The sequence below is a fragment of the Bufo gargarizans genome, chromosome 2, assembly GCF_014858855.1.
Source record: "Bufo gargarizans isolate SCDJY-AF-19 chromosome 2, ASM1485885v1, whole genome shotgun sequence".
Lineage (NCBI taxonomy): Eukaryota > Metazoa > Chordata > Amphibia > Anura > Bufonidae > Bufo > Bufo gargarizans.
In genome coordinates, this window is record NC_058081.1 from 202,070,151 (window position 1) to 202,087,247 (window position 17,097).

The 17,097-nt window shown below is 46.6% G+C and overlaps 2 protein-coding genes across 5 annotated transcripts in view; one reads left to right on the forward strand and one right to left on the reverse strand.

Moving 5' to 3' along the window:
- Positions 1-4,281, reverse strand: part of CHKB (choline kinase beta) — a 77,645-nt gene extending 73,364 nt beyond the window's left edge. For both annotated transcript variants that reach the window (XM_044279903.1, XM_044279902.1), the window contains exon 1: positions 3,986-4,281. In XM_044279903.1, the coding sequence (XP_044135838.1) occupies positions 3,986-4,203 (218 nt within the window). In that variant the 5' untranslated portion in view covers positions 4,204-4,281. The remainder of the gene's footprint in view (positions 1-3,985) is intronic.
- A 197-nt stretch (positions 4,282-4,478) lies between these two features.
- The window catches only part of LOC122929736, a 47,466-nt gene continuing 34,847 nt past the window's right edge, over positions 4,479-17,097 (forward strand). For 2 of the 3 annotated variants that reach the window (XM_044283406.1, XM_044283407.1), the window contains exons 1-2: positions 5,592-5,738; positions 9,771-9,926. In XM_044283406.1, coding sequence (XP_044139341.1) covers positions 5,607-5,738; positions 9,771-9,926 — 288 coding nt within the window. In that variant the 5' untranslated portion in view covers positions 5,592-5,606. Of the gene's footprint in view, positions 4,655-5,591; positions 5,739-9,770; positions 9,927-17,097 lie in introns of those variants that run through there. The other variant, XM_044283408.1, reaches the window with a different exon arrangement.

Here is a 17,097-nt window from a genome sequence, read left to right on the forward strand (position 1 = left end):
GACTTGCATTGTAAGTCTGGACGGATCCGTTTGGCTCCGCACGGCCAGGCGGACACGAAAACGCTGCAAGCAGCGTTCAGGTGTCCGCCTGCTGAGCGGAGCGGAGGCCAAACGGTGCCAAACTGATGCATTCTGAGCGGATCCGCATCCACTCAGAATGCATTAGGGCAGTACGGATCCGTTCGGGGCCGCTTGTGAGAGCCTTCAAACGGAACTCACAAGCGGAGCCCCGAACGCTAGTGTGAAAGTAGCCTAACCCTGTCTAGCCTACACTGGAGAACATGAGATGATTGGTGCTATCTCCAGGGTACAGCAGGGCAGGAGTCATGGTATCACCCAGGACCGATCTATAATACGTGAACTCTGTACTTGCCATGTAGACACAGTGTCAGACCTTACACTGTGCAGGATGGAAAGCAACAAAGTCACCGTGCTAAGGTCAGCAGAGATAGGAGAAGAATGAGGACAGAAGTCACGAGTAGTCTCCTGACCACCCAAACTTTCCGCAGAGCTGCCTCACCAGCAGTTCTCACAGATCAGGCACTTCCCTAGTACCAACCACACATGTAAAGATTCCCTTTAAGTGCTACTTCCGTTTTCATTTTGTTGTTTCCCTTCTGTCTTTTGTTACTAGGCTTCAGGGAGATGCTGGTTCCTTCATATTGGAAGGAACAAGTCGTCTTAAGCCCAAACACTACTGCAGGGCAATTCATAGTTTCAAGGGTCTCAGGTTCCAGTGTATGAACATTCCTACCCTCAAGGTCTGTTCATACGCATAGGAGTCACGCTGGGTTCACACCTGAGCGTTTTACAGCGCGTTCCTACGCGCTGTAAAAACGCTCAAGGAGAAACCAATGCTTCCCCATCGGCATGGTTCTCACCTGGGCGTTTTACAGCGCGTACGATCGCGCTGTAAAACGCCCGACGCCCCAAGAAGTACATGAGCTTCTTTGGGGCATCTTGTCGCGCGTTCCCGTACATAGACTTTCGGGAACGCGCGACAATGGGCGTTCGCTTGTCTCTGCGCTATTGCAAACCCCGGTACAATCGCGCATACAGAGTGCTCCTTTCAGAACGCTCAGGTGTGAACCCAGCGTCAGGGCTAGGATTAGGGTTTCCATTGGTGGTGTCCGTTTCTTTCCCTAGTTCCTTTTCCCTTCGCTCCCGTTGTCGGTGTGGTGTTCCCTCCCATATCACTTACGTGACAGCAGATTTGATTATGGATTCCATAGAAATTAACAGAGAAGCAGAGCAATCTCAACCAAAAACTGTAATACCTTTTGAAAAAAGCTTCTTTACCACCAGCAAATTACAAGTCTGCCACCTAAAACGACCTATTTTCAGTTACTGATTTTTCTGCTGTGGATTTTAACCGTGTGAACATAACCCTAAGGCCTCTTTCACACGGACAAGATTTCCGCGTGGGTGCAGTGCGCGAGGGGAACGCATTGCACCCGCACTGAATCCGGACCCATTCACTCCAATGGGGCTGTGCACGTGAGTGGTGATTTTCACGCATCACTTGTGCGTTGTGTGAAAAATCGCAGCATGCTCTATTTTGTGCATTTTTCACGCAACGCAGGCCCCATAGAAGGGAATGGGGCTGCGTAAAAATCGCAAGCAAGTGCGGATGCAGTGCAATTTTAAACGCATGGTTGCTAGGAGATGATCAGGATGGGGACCCGATCATTATTTTCCCTTATAACATGGTTATAAGGGAAAATAATAGCATTCTTAATACAGAATTCATAGTACAATAGGGCTTGAGGGGTTAAATATAATAATAATTATAATAATAATAATAATAAAACTCACCTCATCCACTTGTTCGCGCAGCCCGGCTTCTCTTCTGTCTTCTCCTTTGCTGTGCAGTAGGAAAAGGACCTGTGGTGACGTCACTGCGCTCATCACATGGTCCATCACATGAACCATCACCATGGTGATTATCATGTGATGGACCGTGTGATGAGCAAAGTGATGTCAAAGGTCCTTTACCCAGGTCCTGAAGAAAGAAGAGATGCCGGCTGCGCGAACAAGTGGATTAAGGCGAGTTAAAAAAAAAAAAAAAAAAAAATTAAAAAAGCATTTACTAAGCATTCTGTATTAAGAACACTTATTTTCCCTTATAACCATGTTATAAGGGAAAAATAATACAATCTACAGAACCCCGATCCCAAACCTGAACTTCTGTGAAGTTCGGGTTTGGGTACCAAACATGCCGATTTTTCTCACGTACGTGCAAAACGCATTAAAATGTTTTGCACTCGCGCTGGAAAAATAGAAAAAATAAAAATCGCACATTTTCCCGCGACACACCCGCATATTATCCGGGCCAAATCCATGACGCCCGTGTGAAAGAGGCCTAAGGCTACAACAGCTGTCTACACACGATCGTATGATTGAGTCCGCATCTGTTCCACAATTCTGCGAAACAGGTGCGGACCCATTCATTTCAAAGGGCAGCAAAAGATGCTGACAGCACACTGTGTGCCATCTGCATCCGTGGTTACGTTTTGTGGCACCACAAAAACAGAGCATTTCCTATTCTTGTCCACAATTGGGACAAGAATAGGCATTTTCTACGATAGCGGCAGCATATGCTGCCCGCAAATTGCGGAACGCACACGGGCCGGTATCCGTGTTTTGCGGATCCGCAAAACACTACAGCAGTGCGCATGTAGCTTAAGGGTGCGTTGACATGTAGTGCTAGAAAACAAAGAGTTGTGGAATTTCATGTGTGGATTCCATCCCCCATGAAACGGAGACATTCTGCTTCAGAAAAGCCCCTGCACACTATTATAGGTCAGGGGTGAAAGCGACACAATCCCAGAGGATAACACGGGGGAATTCGTTAGGTGGCATATTTTCTGGGGGATTTTTCCGCCATGTGTGAAGGCACCCTAATGGGATTACAGTAATTTTACGTCACGTACAGCACTATGGAAGCTATTATTTCCATCAAAAACACCAGGAAGCCCAAAAGACGCCCCTGTTAAGGGGCTTCTGTCACCCCCAAAACACTATTTTTTGGGGGGGCTTGTTAAAATCCTTATTTAACGACTATTCTCTATATAGGGCTCTTACTTTTGTCTGTGGCTTCATTTCCTTAAAAATCGATCTTTTAAAATATGCTAATCACTTCACTACCAGGAAGTAGGGCGTCTACTTGCTGGTAGCCGCCGCAAAAAGCCGCCCCCTCCTCCTGTTGATTGACAGGGCCAGCGAACCCTCTCCTCCTCCGGCTGGCCCTGTCAGCATTTCAAATCCCGCGCCTGTCTTCATTCGGCGCAGGCGCTCTGAGAGAAGGAGGCTTGCATCCTCAGCACTCCCTCAGTGCGCCTGCTCCGATGACATCACCGAAAGAGAAGACGTCATCGGCGCAGGCGCACTGAGGAGGCGAGCCTCCTTCCCTCAGAGCGCCTGCGCCGAATGAAGACAGGCTCGGGATTTGAAATGCTGACAGGGCCAGCCGGACTAGGAGAGGGTTCGCTGGCCCTGTCAAGCAACAGGAGGAGATGCCCTACTTGCTGGTAGTGAAGCGATTTGCATATTTTAAAAGATCGATTTTTAAGGAAATGAAGCCACAGACAAAAGGTAAGAGCCCTATATAGGGAATAGTCATTAAATAAGGATTTTAACAAGCCCAAACAGAAAAAGCCCTTTAAGCGTGAACAGGGCTTAAAGTGTAACTGTCCATTTTTTTTTTTTTTTTGCTAAGTGTAGAGCAAGTGATAACAAGGGGTTCTCCAGGCTTTTTCTATTGATGACCTATCCTCAGGATAAGTCATCAATATCAGGCAGGTGGGGGGCAAAAATGCAAAATAAAAAAAATTAAATATATATATATATATATATATATATATATATATATAAAATAACATTGTTCCTTATACTTTCTCTACATATTTAACACAAAAATGGCAGTTACACTTTAAGAGCAGCTCTCTCCCAGGGCTCATGGCAGGGTGCGGTACCGGACAGTTACCTGACCACTGACACCTTCATCTGCTCCGGCTTGATGCTCCGCCATGCCCCCAGTAGGTACTCCTGGCACAGGGCGTAGGCTTTCATCCGCAGGTCGCCGCCCAACTCCAGGCGGCGGCTCCCCGGGGACAGTGGCGCCGCCATCCCGCTAGCAGAGGACAGCCCGTGTAATACCACACGCCTCAGCAGCCCGCACTGCCTAGTGATAACACTAGTCATACTGCCTGCATTCCGCCCCCCCGGGGTACCACAGGCTGCTGCAGCTAATGACAGTGCGGTCCCGCTGACTGACGTCACGCAGTCACACCCACCCCTACAGCAAGGTGGTACCCTTTGTCTGAGCGGAAACCGGGCGATCATTGACGGACAGCTCTTCCAGCCAATCAGAACGCGGGCCCCGCCCTCTAGCCGGCAGACTAAATGACGCGCGAGCACTGTTCACGTGACTTGTGAAAGCGGCTGCTGGGTGCTGCGCTGAAAATCGCACCCAGTCTATACGTGTCCATAACGTTTAGGAGGAAAAACGCCACTCGTCTATTTAAATGTTTAATATAAAGCGCTGTGCCGCTGTCTTTGGCGGTCGCCATTTTATTGAAGACCGAATCTGCCTGTCTGTATTAGGCCACGCCCCTTAGGGTTTTGGCTGAGCGGGAATTTTCCATACAGCGAGGTGAGATTGCGGCGCCGCGTGACTAGTTCTTATCTAGCTGTGTGAACGCGCGGGTAGCGCCAGCTTATGCCAGGCATGCATGATGAGTGGTGAATTAGATATTCCGTGCAGACTTTCTGGTACTTGTAGTTCCACAAGAGCATAAGAAATGAGGACTATCCTTATGCTCATCTGGACTGGGTCTAAAAGCTTGTAGAATTCCTTCAACCAGTTCAGAGGGCAGATTCCATGTCCTTCAACTGAGATTGGCGGGCAGTCTGCCACCTACAGGCCTGTCTGTCAGGTGCAGCAGAAGACTGGCGTGTAGTGAGCGCCCCCTTGTGGCAGATGGTGGAGGCCAGAATTTTAATTGGCACCTTACTGGTTACTGGTGACCAATGTATTTGTAAGATGATTATATGACACTTACTAATATAGGCCTTGTTGAAATTCTGCCCCATTTTCTATATTTCATAAGATATGCCCCCTTGTTTGCCAAATCTTTTGTTCTGTGGGTAGGCCGGACTGTTTCTCTGCTGGTACTGTCTGGTCTCTGGAAGCTAAAGTACACATACCAAGCTAAGAAAGGTTTCTAAGGTATCCAGTAGGAACGGTAAATAATATAAATCTACGGGTTATGAGAGGGTATAGAAAAAAGACCTAGCTGATAGGAAAGCTTCAGAGTCAGCTACCATACATGGTGGCGTCCTGGCTGCCCACATGGTATGGAGTCTAGCCCTGGCATTTGTTTCTTGGTAAAGCTTAAAGGGGTTATCTAAGTTCTCAAACAGCCCCCCATGTGCCGGGCTCCTGGTCCCGGAACCGCCGCTTCTCTCTGTACACAGCGGGGGTAAGTATATTAACTGTGAGGGGCCCGGCACATGGGCTGTTTGAGAACTTAGATAACATACAGCACATTGACATCTATGTGCAGACACCAGAATACGCTGCAGCTGTCTGGAACATGTAAAGTATGACCTCTGAGGTGGCTCTAGAAAGAAAACCACAAATGGTCTCCAAGGAAAACGTACCACAGGCCCACCACATATACAGGATGCCCTCAGTTCTTGGCAGTGTGGGGAAACTGGTGAAAGTATGTCCTCAGGTAGGCGCTGTATGTTCTGTGGATGACGCCAATATGTCGCCTGTTTTTTTTTTAGGAGTTTTGGGAGCCTCTATTCAGTTAAAAAATACCCGCTCTAGATGTTACATGCAAGTCTATGAGGATTATTAGACAGCACACAGTAGTGACTATAATGGGGATGGGGCGGCGGTCCGGCGCAGTGAGAGGCCGCCGGAACTAAAAAGTCGGACATGCAGTACTTTTAGTCCGGCAGCTCCGCCCCCCGTCCCTATTATAGTCAATGGGGACGGAGTGGCAGTCCGGTGGCACAGCAAAATAGCATCAGGACGGATCCGACCTGCTGCTAGTGTGAATGTAGCCTTAGGGTCCTATTCAAAGATGAGGGAAGCGACTTAGGATGTTTCAACTGAATTCGCTTCGCTAACAAATTAGTTATAATACTGTACAGAGATTCGTCTCTGTACAGTATTAGAATGTATGGGCTCCGATGAGCCGAAGTAAGTTATTCACGAAATTGTGCGCGACTTCGTTGAATAACTTCAGTTTCTGATCTCTAGTCCTATTACACCTGCAGATGAAGCAGGCGATTGTCCTTCCTGGGAATTACCTGCTCATCAGCGGAGGAGACAGCAGAGTATACTGTGTGAGCTGCAGCAAGACCTCGCAGGCACGAGCTGTGAGCGGAAAAATAAGGGGAGAAGCCTGTTCTGTGAATGGGGCTTGTGCCTGCCTTTGTGTCTTCCTGGAGACCACATTTTACTGCAACTGCACAAGCTGAATGTCCTAGAACAGGCATGCTCAACCTGCGGCTGTCCAGCTGTTGCAAAACTACACCTCCCAGTATGCCTGAACAGCCTACAGCCATCAGCCTAAGGCAGGGCATGGTGGGAGTTGTAGAACAGCTGGAGGGCCGCAGGTTGAGCATCCCTGCCCTAGAACATGAACCTAATGTACTCTATGGACTATCCCCTGGGATAGATACTGTTGACTCCTTATGGACTGTTTTAAGGCTGCCATCTGGCTAGCCCCGTCCCTACTCTCCCCATTGCTGTATACACAGTGCTGAATGAGCGCTCTGTATAGAGATCAGTAATCTGCAATCCATCTTCCTGCTCCAGTCCCATCAGTCATATGACCCCCAGGAGTCTGCGGAGCTGGCGGGGTCTTAGCAGACCCAGATCAGCTCTGCAGTGAGGTGGTACAAGTTTGTACAACCTCTCTATGGACTATCCCCCCGTCACTGGGGCTACTATGTCAGACCCAGTTACCGTCAAAGTCAGCAAAAAATAAATAAGTAAAGTTAAACGTCCCTCAAAGTAAGGCCTCATGCACACGACCGTTGTGTGCATCCGCGGCCGTTGTTCCGTTTTCCGTTTTTTTTTTTTCGCGGACCCATTAACTTTCAATGGGTCAGTGGAAAATTCGGAAAATGCACCATTTGGCATCCGCGTCCGTGATCCGTGTTTCCAGTCCGTGAAAAAAATATGACCTGTCCTATTTTTTTCACGGACAACAGTTCACGGACCCATTCAAGTCAATGGGTCCGTGAAAAATCACGGCTGCACACAAGATTGTCATCCGCGTCCGTGATCCGTGTCTGTTTTTTCCTATCATTTCAAAGGCAAACTTGACTTAGATTTTTTTTTTTCATTTTTCATGTCCGTGGATCCTCCAAAAATCAAGGAAGACCCACGGAAGAAAAAACGGACACGGATCACGGAACAACGGAAACAGTTTTTGCGGACTGCAAAAAAAAACGTCCGTGTGCATGAGGCCTAAGACCCAAAGTGTAAAATAAAAACTAAAGCCACCACACAGCTCCTAGCCCTCCCCCAGCCACCGTAACCCATATTGCAAAACGACCATTATGGAAAGGGGAAGTAATAAAGAAAATATTTTAGTTAACTGTTATGTTATTAATGGGGAAAAAAAAACATGCAAATCTAGAAAACTATTCCCCCCCCCCCCTTTATTTTACATTTCTCCTTTTAATATAGGAAAAAAATGTTAAAATAAAGATGACATTAAAAAAAAAATCATATATTACCGATAAAAAGCTTAAAAATAATTTACATGACTGAACGGGAAAAAAGTTGTAGCATGTAGTGAAAATGTGGAAAATGCCCCTTTTCAGGAGAGGGGTGTCAGGGCTCCAGATGGCGACCAAATCGGTCGCCAATGCGCCTTAAAATTTGCAAATGGCGACAAGACTTTTTAGTCTTGTCGCCATTTGCGACTGGACCGCTGCGCTACTGCGCAGCCTAGTATCAGTTAAAGAACATGGCACCCACTATGTTCTCTTCACTAGCACAGTGGAGAAGGTTGGGGTCCCTCCCTCCCTACTGTGACGCGGACGCCACTGCCACCAATGGGGAGATAGCGGGGAGGAGCTGTGGCCACTGCGCCACCAATGATTGTAAAACATATTCATGCAAGTATAGGCAGTGGTATCACAGACCCGGCCTCGATGACAGGGCATGCGATACGCAGCAATTAACCCCTCAGGTGCCACATCTGAGGGGTTAACTGCAGCGGATCGCATGCCCTGTTATTGAGGCTGGGTGCCGGGTCTGTGATACCGCTGCAGACACTTGTATAAATGAGTTAAAGAGAACCTTTCATGGGTCCAGAAAATATGAACTTAGTAGCAGGCTACACAGAGCGACGCCCAGGGATCTAAGTGCACTTACTATGATTCCTGGGTGCCGCTCAGTTCGTCTGTTGTGGGCCCCGGTAATTTCAACATTCAGAGCAGGGAGGAGGAGACAACAGTGTCTCTCCTTCCCCCTGACAGCAGCACTGTCCAATCGCAGCTCAGACCCAGGGAGGGTTTTTTTTTCTCCCAGGCTCTGAGCTCTGTGCTGCCAGATCCCTGTGCGCCGCTCTATGTAGCCTGCTACTAAGTTCATATTTTTTGGACCCATGAAAGGTCCTCTTTAATTACATTCATTAGTGCAGTGCGCCCTCCCGCCCCCCCATTATTAGTATCATTGGTGGTGCAGTGGCCACAGCCGCCCCCCCTCATTGTTATATGGTGGCCACAGGGTCCCCTCCATTGGTGGCAGTGGCAGATTATACTGCTGGGGCTCCGATCGGTTACCATGGCAGCCAGGACGCTACTGAAGCCCTGGCTGCCATGGTCAGCTCTCTGCTGCTGTGTGTACTATGCACAGGGCAGCAGGGAGAGTGTGAAGTCCTATTCACCCTAATAGAGCTCTATCGGGGTGAATAGGACGAGGGATTCAAAGATCCAGGTTATAGCCCCTAAGGGGGAAATAGTTATTAAATAAAAAGTAAAAAAATAAAAAATACTAGAAATTTAAATCGCCCCCCTTTCCCAAATTTACATATAAAATTTACAAACAATACAAAATAAACATATTACATATCGTCACATCCCAAAAAGTGTGAGCTATTAAAATATAAAAAAATATTTCTGCTCTTGTGAAGGCCGTAACAGAAAAAAAATCTAAACCGCGCAATTCGCCATTTTTAGTCACCTTGTCTCCCAAAAGATGTCACTGCATGTGAGAGGTATGTGGTGCTGTATTCTCCTACATGTAGAGCTGGCTCACTACTGTGACATGCGTCTCATCTTCTCCGTCAAGTCCTTTTTTCTAATTATATGCATTTTAAATTTGGCGACTAAATTTTTTAGTTTAGGAGCCAATTGCTCCTGGTTATTTTTTTTTTGTCTGGAGCACTGGGTGTAGATGGCCCGGTCTTGTACTGGTTCTCCTTCTCCCTTGTTTGTGTCTGTCTGTCAATAAAGCTTCAGGCAGGTGATTTTTCCTCCCTCTCTATCCCCTTCTTCCCACTCTCCATGTCTTCTCATTGTCTTTATTGCTTTGTTGTTAGACTTTCTTTACAGTATGTTGTGCTTTCATGCTATGTGAGGTAATTTCTTGTGTATTGCCTTTTCACTGCGCTGTTTCACAATATGTGTGATGACGACTGTAAATAAAGCATTTTAAATAAAATAAAAAAAACAAGTTTTTTTTTTTTCTAGTTTTATTTACAGTGTTTAGTAAGTGATCTATGTCTTTTTGCTAGATGCCACGAAACGTAGAAGTAAAAGCAAGAATTCATGACTGGGAACGTGTTCTTCAAGTTTGCCAGCAGCTGAGTGGAAGCAATGGGGAGAAGATCTTGCAGAGAGATGTTTTCTTCAACACCACAAAAGGCCGCCTCAAGCTTAGGGACTTTCAGGTTTGGCAGACAGACCCCTATGTCTGATGGAGTCAGGCACATAAAATTATTTTCCCACCCTTTTACACACGCACACACGCATGCTTGGCTGAGAGAGTAGGAGCAGAGTGGAGAGTGCCACTACCAGACACTTCTTGGACAAAAAGTCTTGAGTGATTGAAATACAAATTCCAAAATCTTATCTCCCCGACATCTGCCTTTGTGGCAGTCGGCACATTGACATACACATTATATAGTTGGCCAGTCCTGCCAAAACTGTTGAGTTTAGCAAACTTTTATCCAATATGTATGACCAGCTTTTGGCTACATTAACAAATTCTGTATTTGCCTTCTATGAAGCCAGGCTCCTGCTCTAATGACTTGCATTGCTAGAACCTCTAATTCCGTCAATTCACACCCTTAGATGCTGTGGTCAATAGCAACCGTTGCATCTAAGTGGTTTCTCTGTTACCCATCGACGCCTCTGTAAATGAGATATCGGGGTACCAGTGTTTTTACAGGGCAGCTGGGAGTCCAATGTAAGCCCTTAGGTCTGCCCTCTGTGTATGCCTATTAACCCTTTTAAGGACTAACACCGTACATGTACGGTGGGCTCATCAGGCGGGTACAGGAGCTGCGCCCGTCCGATCAGCGGCACGGACCCGGCAGTCACTGACAGCCAGGCCCCTGCTGCATACACCGGCATCGGTAAAGACACAGATGCTGGCGTATTAACCCCTTGTATGCCACAGTCAAAGCTGACCGCGGCATGCAGAGCGTTTGCTGAGGGTAAGTGTGCCCTCCGCATCTCCATCGGGTCCCCTTTCCCAAAATAAAACACATAAAATTGTAAAGAAATAAAAACAGACATATTGGGTATTGCCGCGTCCGTAACGACTGGTTCTATACAAATATCACATGATTCACCCCCTCACCTGAACACCGTAGAAAAAAAAAACCTGCTAAAACAACCATTTTTTCCATAGCATCATCACAACGGCATAAAGGGGGTAAACCCCTGACCTCTGTAGGGGCAGGAACCGAGAAAGGTTAAATATCCCCCTCCCACCACCAACACCAGTGTTTCCTGTCCCTACAGAGGACAGGGCAGAGAAAGGTCTCCCTGTATGCAGGGAGATGAAGCTAGGAACCGGGACGCTTTTTTGTTTTTACCTTTGGAAATCGCTGGCATCCTGCATGGCGTCCCCCTGCCCTCCCGCAGTCCCAGTACTAACGCTGGGCAGGGGTGTGTGGGGTATACTCGTTCCGGTTGCTCCAGGGCGACGACTCCCTCCTGGCCTACTGAGGTTTCAGAAGGGTTGCGCGCCCGGTGCATATGTGTGACGTCACTTTCGGCGCTCTGGAAGTGACGTAGGCGGCGTCCGGCCTGGCTCAAAACCGAGGCCTGGACATTCAGTGGATGCTCCTGAAGAATCTGAGAGCCCCTCACCTATCCTTCGGTCTGGAGAAGGCGAAAGCATCCAGCCACAATGTCTGGGACAGAGCAATCCCCTAGAGGACCCGAACCGAGTCGCCATCCGGGGGTATTATTTGCTTGGTCAAAAAAGGGGGGGGGGGATGATTTGATCCCCCAGTCTAAGGCTAACACTAACTAAGAATGCTATGGGTCTCCTCGCCATCTCTTGGGAGGTTCCCCCTTTGTTGCACAAATCTTACACGTGGTAGTTTCTTCTTAGCTCTGCCCTAGATCCCCCCCCACACCCACACCCTTTTTGCCATTTACTATGATCATTCCCTTATAGCTACCTTCTCCTCCTTTTAGGTGTCTAAAGAAACACCCAAAAAGATCAAGAGATTCCTCAGATGTATCTCCTGTAGTGGCAAACCTGACAATTATCCCAAGAAGCTGTGCAAAAATTGTATATCTAATATTGTACGTGATGAAGCACCCTCTCTGAAGGAAGAACTTAAATCTATGATACAGGAGGAAATTCATTTATCTCTAGACCACCTATCTGCTAATTCCCCCCCCCCGGGGACGAGCGCATCCACTCAGCCAGGTCATGGGAAGAGGGGGAAAGAGTCTCCTATTCGGACTCGGTGGATAGTGGCCATAGATACTATTTTTCTATGGAAGATATGTCCGACCTATTAAGAGAGGTCAGATCCACAATGGGGGTGGAGGAAGTTCAGCGCACTCATTCCGTACATGAAGAGATGTTTAGGGGATTAAGAATTAAAAAAACACGTGTGTTTCCCATAAACAAAAGTATTAAAGATATGGTTCTAGAAGAATGGGCAGACCCTGAAAGACTTCTGGGAGTCTCTACTTCCTTTAAAAATAGATTACTATTTGATCCTGAGGAATCCAAGATCTTCAACTAGATCCCCAAGATAGATGTTCAGGTTGCTAAAGTGAACAAAAAGACATCCCTTCCATTTGAGGATCCCTCCCAACTAAAAGATTCTATGGATCGCAAAGCTGACAGCCTTCTCAGGAAGGTATCCAGAAAAATAAAAAAATGGAGACAACACGTCCAAAAAAGGTGCAAAAAGTGGAATTTATTCCAGATGCAACGTTTCGGCTGTGTGTTAGCCTTTTTCAAGCATGCATATACATTCAAAGGTGGGGTTTAAATACCCACATACAGAAACACGTGAGGGGGAGTGACCTGTGATACAATTAACTTCATTGTCATCAGCAGTTAGGGATAACATACCTTGACCCTGATGTGCCAGTGAGGTTGGGCGGGTAGCCTGTAGTATTGGAGCCATGAGTAACGCCATGAAGTGTGGTGTTGAAGCCATATGTAACGCCATGAGGGACGCCTAAGGAAGTTAAATGCAGGTGGAGCGCATCTGCATTCCAGCAACGAGCTGCCGAGGTCGTCACTTCCGGTGCCGGACCTTCGTGGAACGCATTTGCGTTCCAAAGCGGCACTTCCGGTTAGACGACATCCGGATGCTGGTGCCAGTCATGTGTGGACCCTATGTGCGTTCCAGCCCGACTCTTCCTGAAGTGTAAGAGCCAGGAAACAGTGCGCTCTATTAATAATATAATGTCACTATATTTGTGCAGAGGATCGGTGTTGGGCACACTGTGTGGGGAAGATAATGGAAGAATAACAATGGTATTCAACGGCACTCAATCCGGATTGAAAGCTCCAATATTGTATAGCGCGCATGCCACATAACGTTTGGTGCCATATCTGCGATGTGTCTAAATGCAGGATAAAGGGCTGGGAAAAGGGAGTGGGCGTGTGCGCAATGGAATAGGCCTGCCTATATGCATATAATAAGTATATCTGCCCGCAGATGCGCGCAGAAATCAAACACTGCGTGTGCCCCAGCCACCTGTAACATGGATTTTGGCTGTGTCACGGGGCTCCATCCCTATGTGACACTCACACAATGCACCAAATTAGACAGATTAATTTCTTTGAATACTGTTGCATAATCAATACGTATAGACAGATGCTTTGGTCTGACTTAACATGGCATGGCGTGTACACAATTCTATATATTGAGGCGATTTCTGTAACTCTACATATTCTATGGGTTTCTTACCCTACCCACGTATAATGGTGAAGTGAATTTGGGGGAGGTGAACATGTGAAGAGTCCATAAGTCCCAGTGCAAGTGTATCAGGGAAAGAACCTAAAAGATAAAAACAAAAGTTAAGCGCAAAGAAATCCGATGGTGCTTATACACCTAAAAAAATAAATACATGTAATTAAGAGAAAGGGGGTTATTGCAAAGTCAATGTTCATGCCCTTCGGTGTTAAAGTGTCCAACTCATCTATCCACTTGAGTTCACACCTTTTCAAAAGTTTTTCTCGGTCGCCACCTCTTCTTTGCCTTGGTATGTGGTCTATGATACGAAAACGTAATTGTGTGTCTGATTTCATACTGTTTACCTGTTCTGGGATGAGAGAAATGTGGGCCTTTCATCATGGCATTAAAGTTACTGCAATTGAGACATGGATAGCAACCCTTCTTCTGGGGTGCCAAAAAGGTCTGCGTCAGACCCCCTAGGGGACCTATATCAGATTTCACAAGGAAATCTTTTAGGTTTTTTGGTCTCTTGAAGGCCATGATCAAAGGCTCCTTTAATGTGTATATATCTGGATGGCCTCTACGAATGATATCCCAATTTTCACGTATGATCTGTCCGATATTGTTGCTATGGTGCCCATAGGTGCTAACGAAGGGTATTCTGGATATATCTTTCTTGCGGGTGCTGGTTAGTAGCTGTTTTCTCGGTATTTTCGAAATGTCCTTTTCATGTTCATTCAACAGCGGAGCCGGATATCCTCTGGCAAGAAATTTGTTTTTCATGTCTTCCATTCTGTGTGTGCAGAGTGTTTCCTCACCAACTATCCGTCTTACTCTCATGAGTTGCGATCGGGGTAATGTGTTCACCATACTCCTCGGGTGGTAACTCTCAAATCGCAATAAATTGTTTCTCTCCGTTGTTTTAGTAAAGAGATCTGTAGTTAGAGTATTAGAGTTTTTATCTTTTAGGTTCTTTCCCTGATACACTTGCACTGGGACTTTTCACATGTTCACTTCCCCCAAATTCACTTCACCATTATACGTGGGTAGGGTAAGAAACCCATAGAATATGTAGAGTTACAGAAATCGCCTCAATATATAGAATTGTGTACACTCAATGCCATGTTAAGTCAGACCACAGCATCTGTCTATACATATTGATTATGCAACAGTATTCAAAGAAATTAATCTGTCTAATTTGGTGCATTGTGTGAGTGTCACATAGGGATGGAGCCCCGTGACACAGCCAAAATCCATGTTACAGGTGGCTGGGGCACACTCAGTGTTTGATTTCTGCGCATTAGCGGGGCAAATTAGTTGCGCTCAGATATACTTATTATATGCATATAGGCAGGCCTATTCTATTGCGCACACGCCCACTCCCTTTTCCCAGCCCTTTATCCTGCATTTAGACACATTGCAGATATTGCACCAAACGTTATTGCGCATGCGCGCTATACAATATTGGAGCTTTCAGTCCAGATTGAGTGCCGTTGAATACCATTGTTATTCTTCCATTATCTCCCCCACACAGTGCGCCCAACACCTCTGCACAAATATAGTGGCATTATATTATTAATAGAGCGCACTGTTTCCTGGCTCTTACACTTCAGGAAGAGTCGGGCTGGAACGCACATGCGGTCCACACATGACTGGCACCAGCATCCGGATGACGCAAATGCGTTCCACGAAGGTCCGGCACCGGAAGTGACGACCTCGGCAGCTCGTTGCTGGAACGCAGATGCGCTCCACCTGCATTTAACTTCCTTAGGCGTCCCTCATGGCGTTACATATGGCTTCAACACCACACTTCATGGCGTTACTCATGGCTCCAATACTACAGGCTACCTGCCCAACCTCACTGGCACATCAGGGTCAAGGTATGTTATCCCAAACTGCTGATGACAATGAAGTTAATTGTATCACAGGTCACTCCCCCTCACATGTTTCTGTATGTGGGTATTTAAACCCCACCTTTGAATGTATATGCATGCTTGAAAAAGGTTAACACACAGCCGAAACGTTGCATCTGGAATAAATTCCACTTTTTGCACCTTGTTTGGACGTGCTGTCTCCATTTTTTTTTTTTTCTGGATACCTACAAGTTGCTTTACTAGGGGCTTTTTACCACCCCTCCTGGAGACGAGCACCCGAAACATTATCACTAAGGAGTCCTGTCCACCCATATTTTAGCCTCCTCAGGAAGTCTTGGGAGGCTGCCATGTTCAACATTAAAACTAACATTGCGGCTACCTCAGTCGCTAGATCCATGTTTCTCTGGCTGGGAGAATTAGAAGACGATATATAAAAAATAAAACGTCTAGAGAAGAAATCCTCAGTTCCCTTCCTCGGGGAAGGCACTTTCCAACTCGACCAGACGGGCACTTTGGATGAAGTGCTGGTCTGGGGACAAAACTTCAAAATTAAAACTTTGCTCTTTACCCTTTTCCGGGAAGTATGTTTTCGGCCCAGTCCTAGATGAGATTTTAGAAAAAGACGCTGACAAAAGAAACGTTTTCCGGAAGATCGTCCCTTCAGGCACTGATTTCCTTTTCGCTCTTCCTCTGGTCAAGAGAAAAGCTACAGGGGAAAGGGAAGTCGGGGCGCTGCTGTTATCCCAAAGGTGGAAGAGGAAGGGGTCAATCCTCCTCCCACCAGAAACCATCCGACAAGCAATGACGCCGGAGTGGGGGGAAGACTCAAATTTTCTGGCGGAATGGGAATCTATTTCCCAAAATCCCTGGGTTTCCAAAATAGTCGGTACAGGCTATCAAATAGAGTGGTTTTCAAAACCCCCAAACAAATTTTCACTGACACGATTTCAACCCAACCTTTGGCAGGGAGTCCAGAATCTTCATCAGATGAATGTAATCTCCCTAGTTCCACCTCCAGAAAGAGGCCGGGGATACTATTCAACATTATTCCTAATCAAGAAAAAAGAAGGCACATTTCGAACAATCATAAACCTGAAACCCTTAAACAAGTTTATTCTTTACCGAAAAATCAGGATGGAAACCCTTGATTCTATGATACCACTTTTAAGCAAAGACGTCTTCATGTGTACAATAGACCTGCGAGACGCTTATTACCATATTCCTATTCTCGCCGATTCACAGAGTTTTCTCCGATTTGCAATTCAGGATGTAACAGGAAAAATTCATCACTATCAGTTCAAAGCCCTTCCCTTCGGGATCTCATCGGCCCCGAGGATCTTTACCAAGGTGGTGGTAGAGATGGTTGCCTTCGTCAGGAGAACGGGACTTATGGCAGTTCCCTACTTGGATGACTTTCTTCTGATCAGCGAAGATCTCAATCAGATCAACTCAAATCTGAAATATTTTCTCTCCATCCTAAACAACCTCGGGTGGATTATAAACGAAAACAAGTCTGTCCTCACCCCCTCGAGAAAAGCTCGATTTTCGGGCATGATTCTGGGCTCCCGAAGGCAAGCGGTATTCCTACCCCAAGACAAGATCTCGACTCTTCAACAAAAAAATCTAATCCTTTCAGAAGAGAAGGTCATGCTCAATCAGAGAGGCAATGAGTCTGTTAGGTCTGTTAACATCCTGTATTCCGGTAGTTCCCTGGTGCCAGATTCACTTCAGACCTCTTCAGTCTTGGATCCTGGGCGTCTGGAACAGGCGTCAATCCTCTCTGGATCGTCAAGTGATCCCAC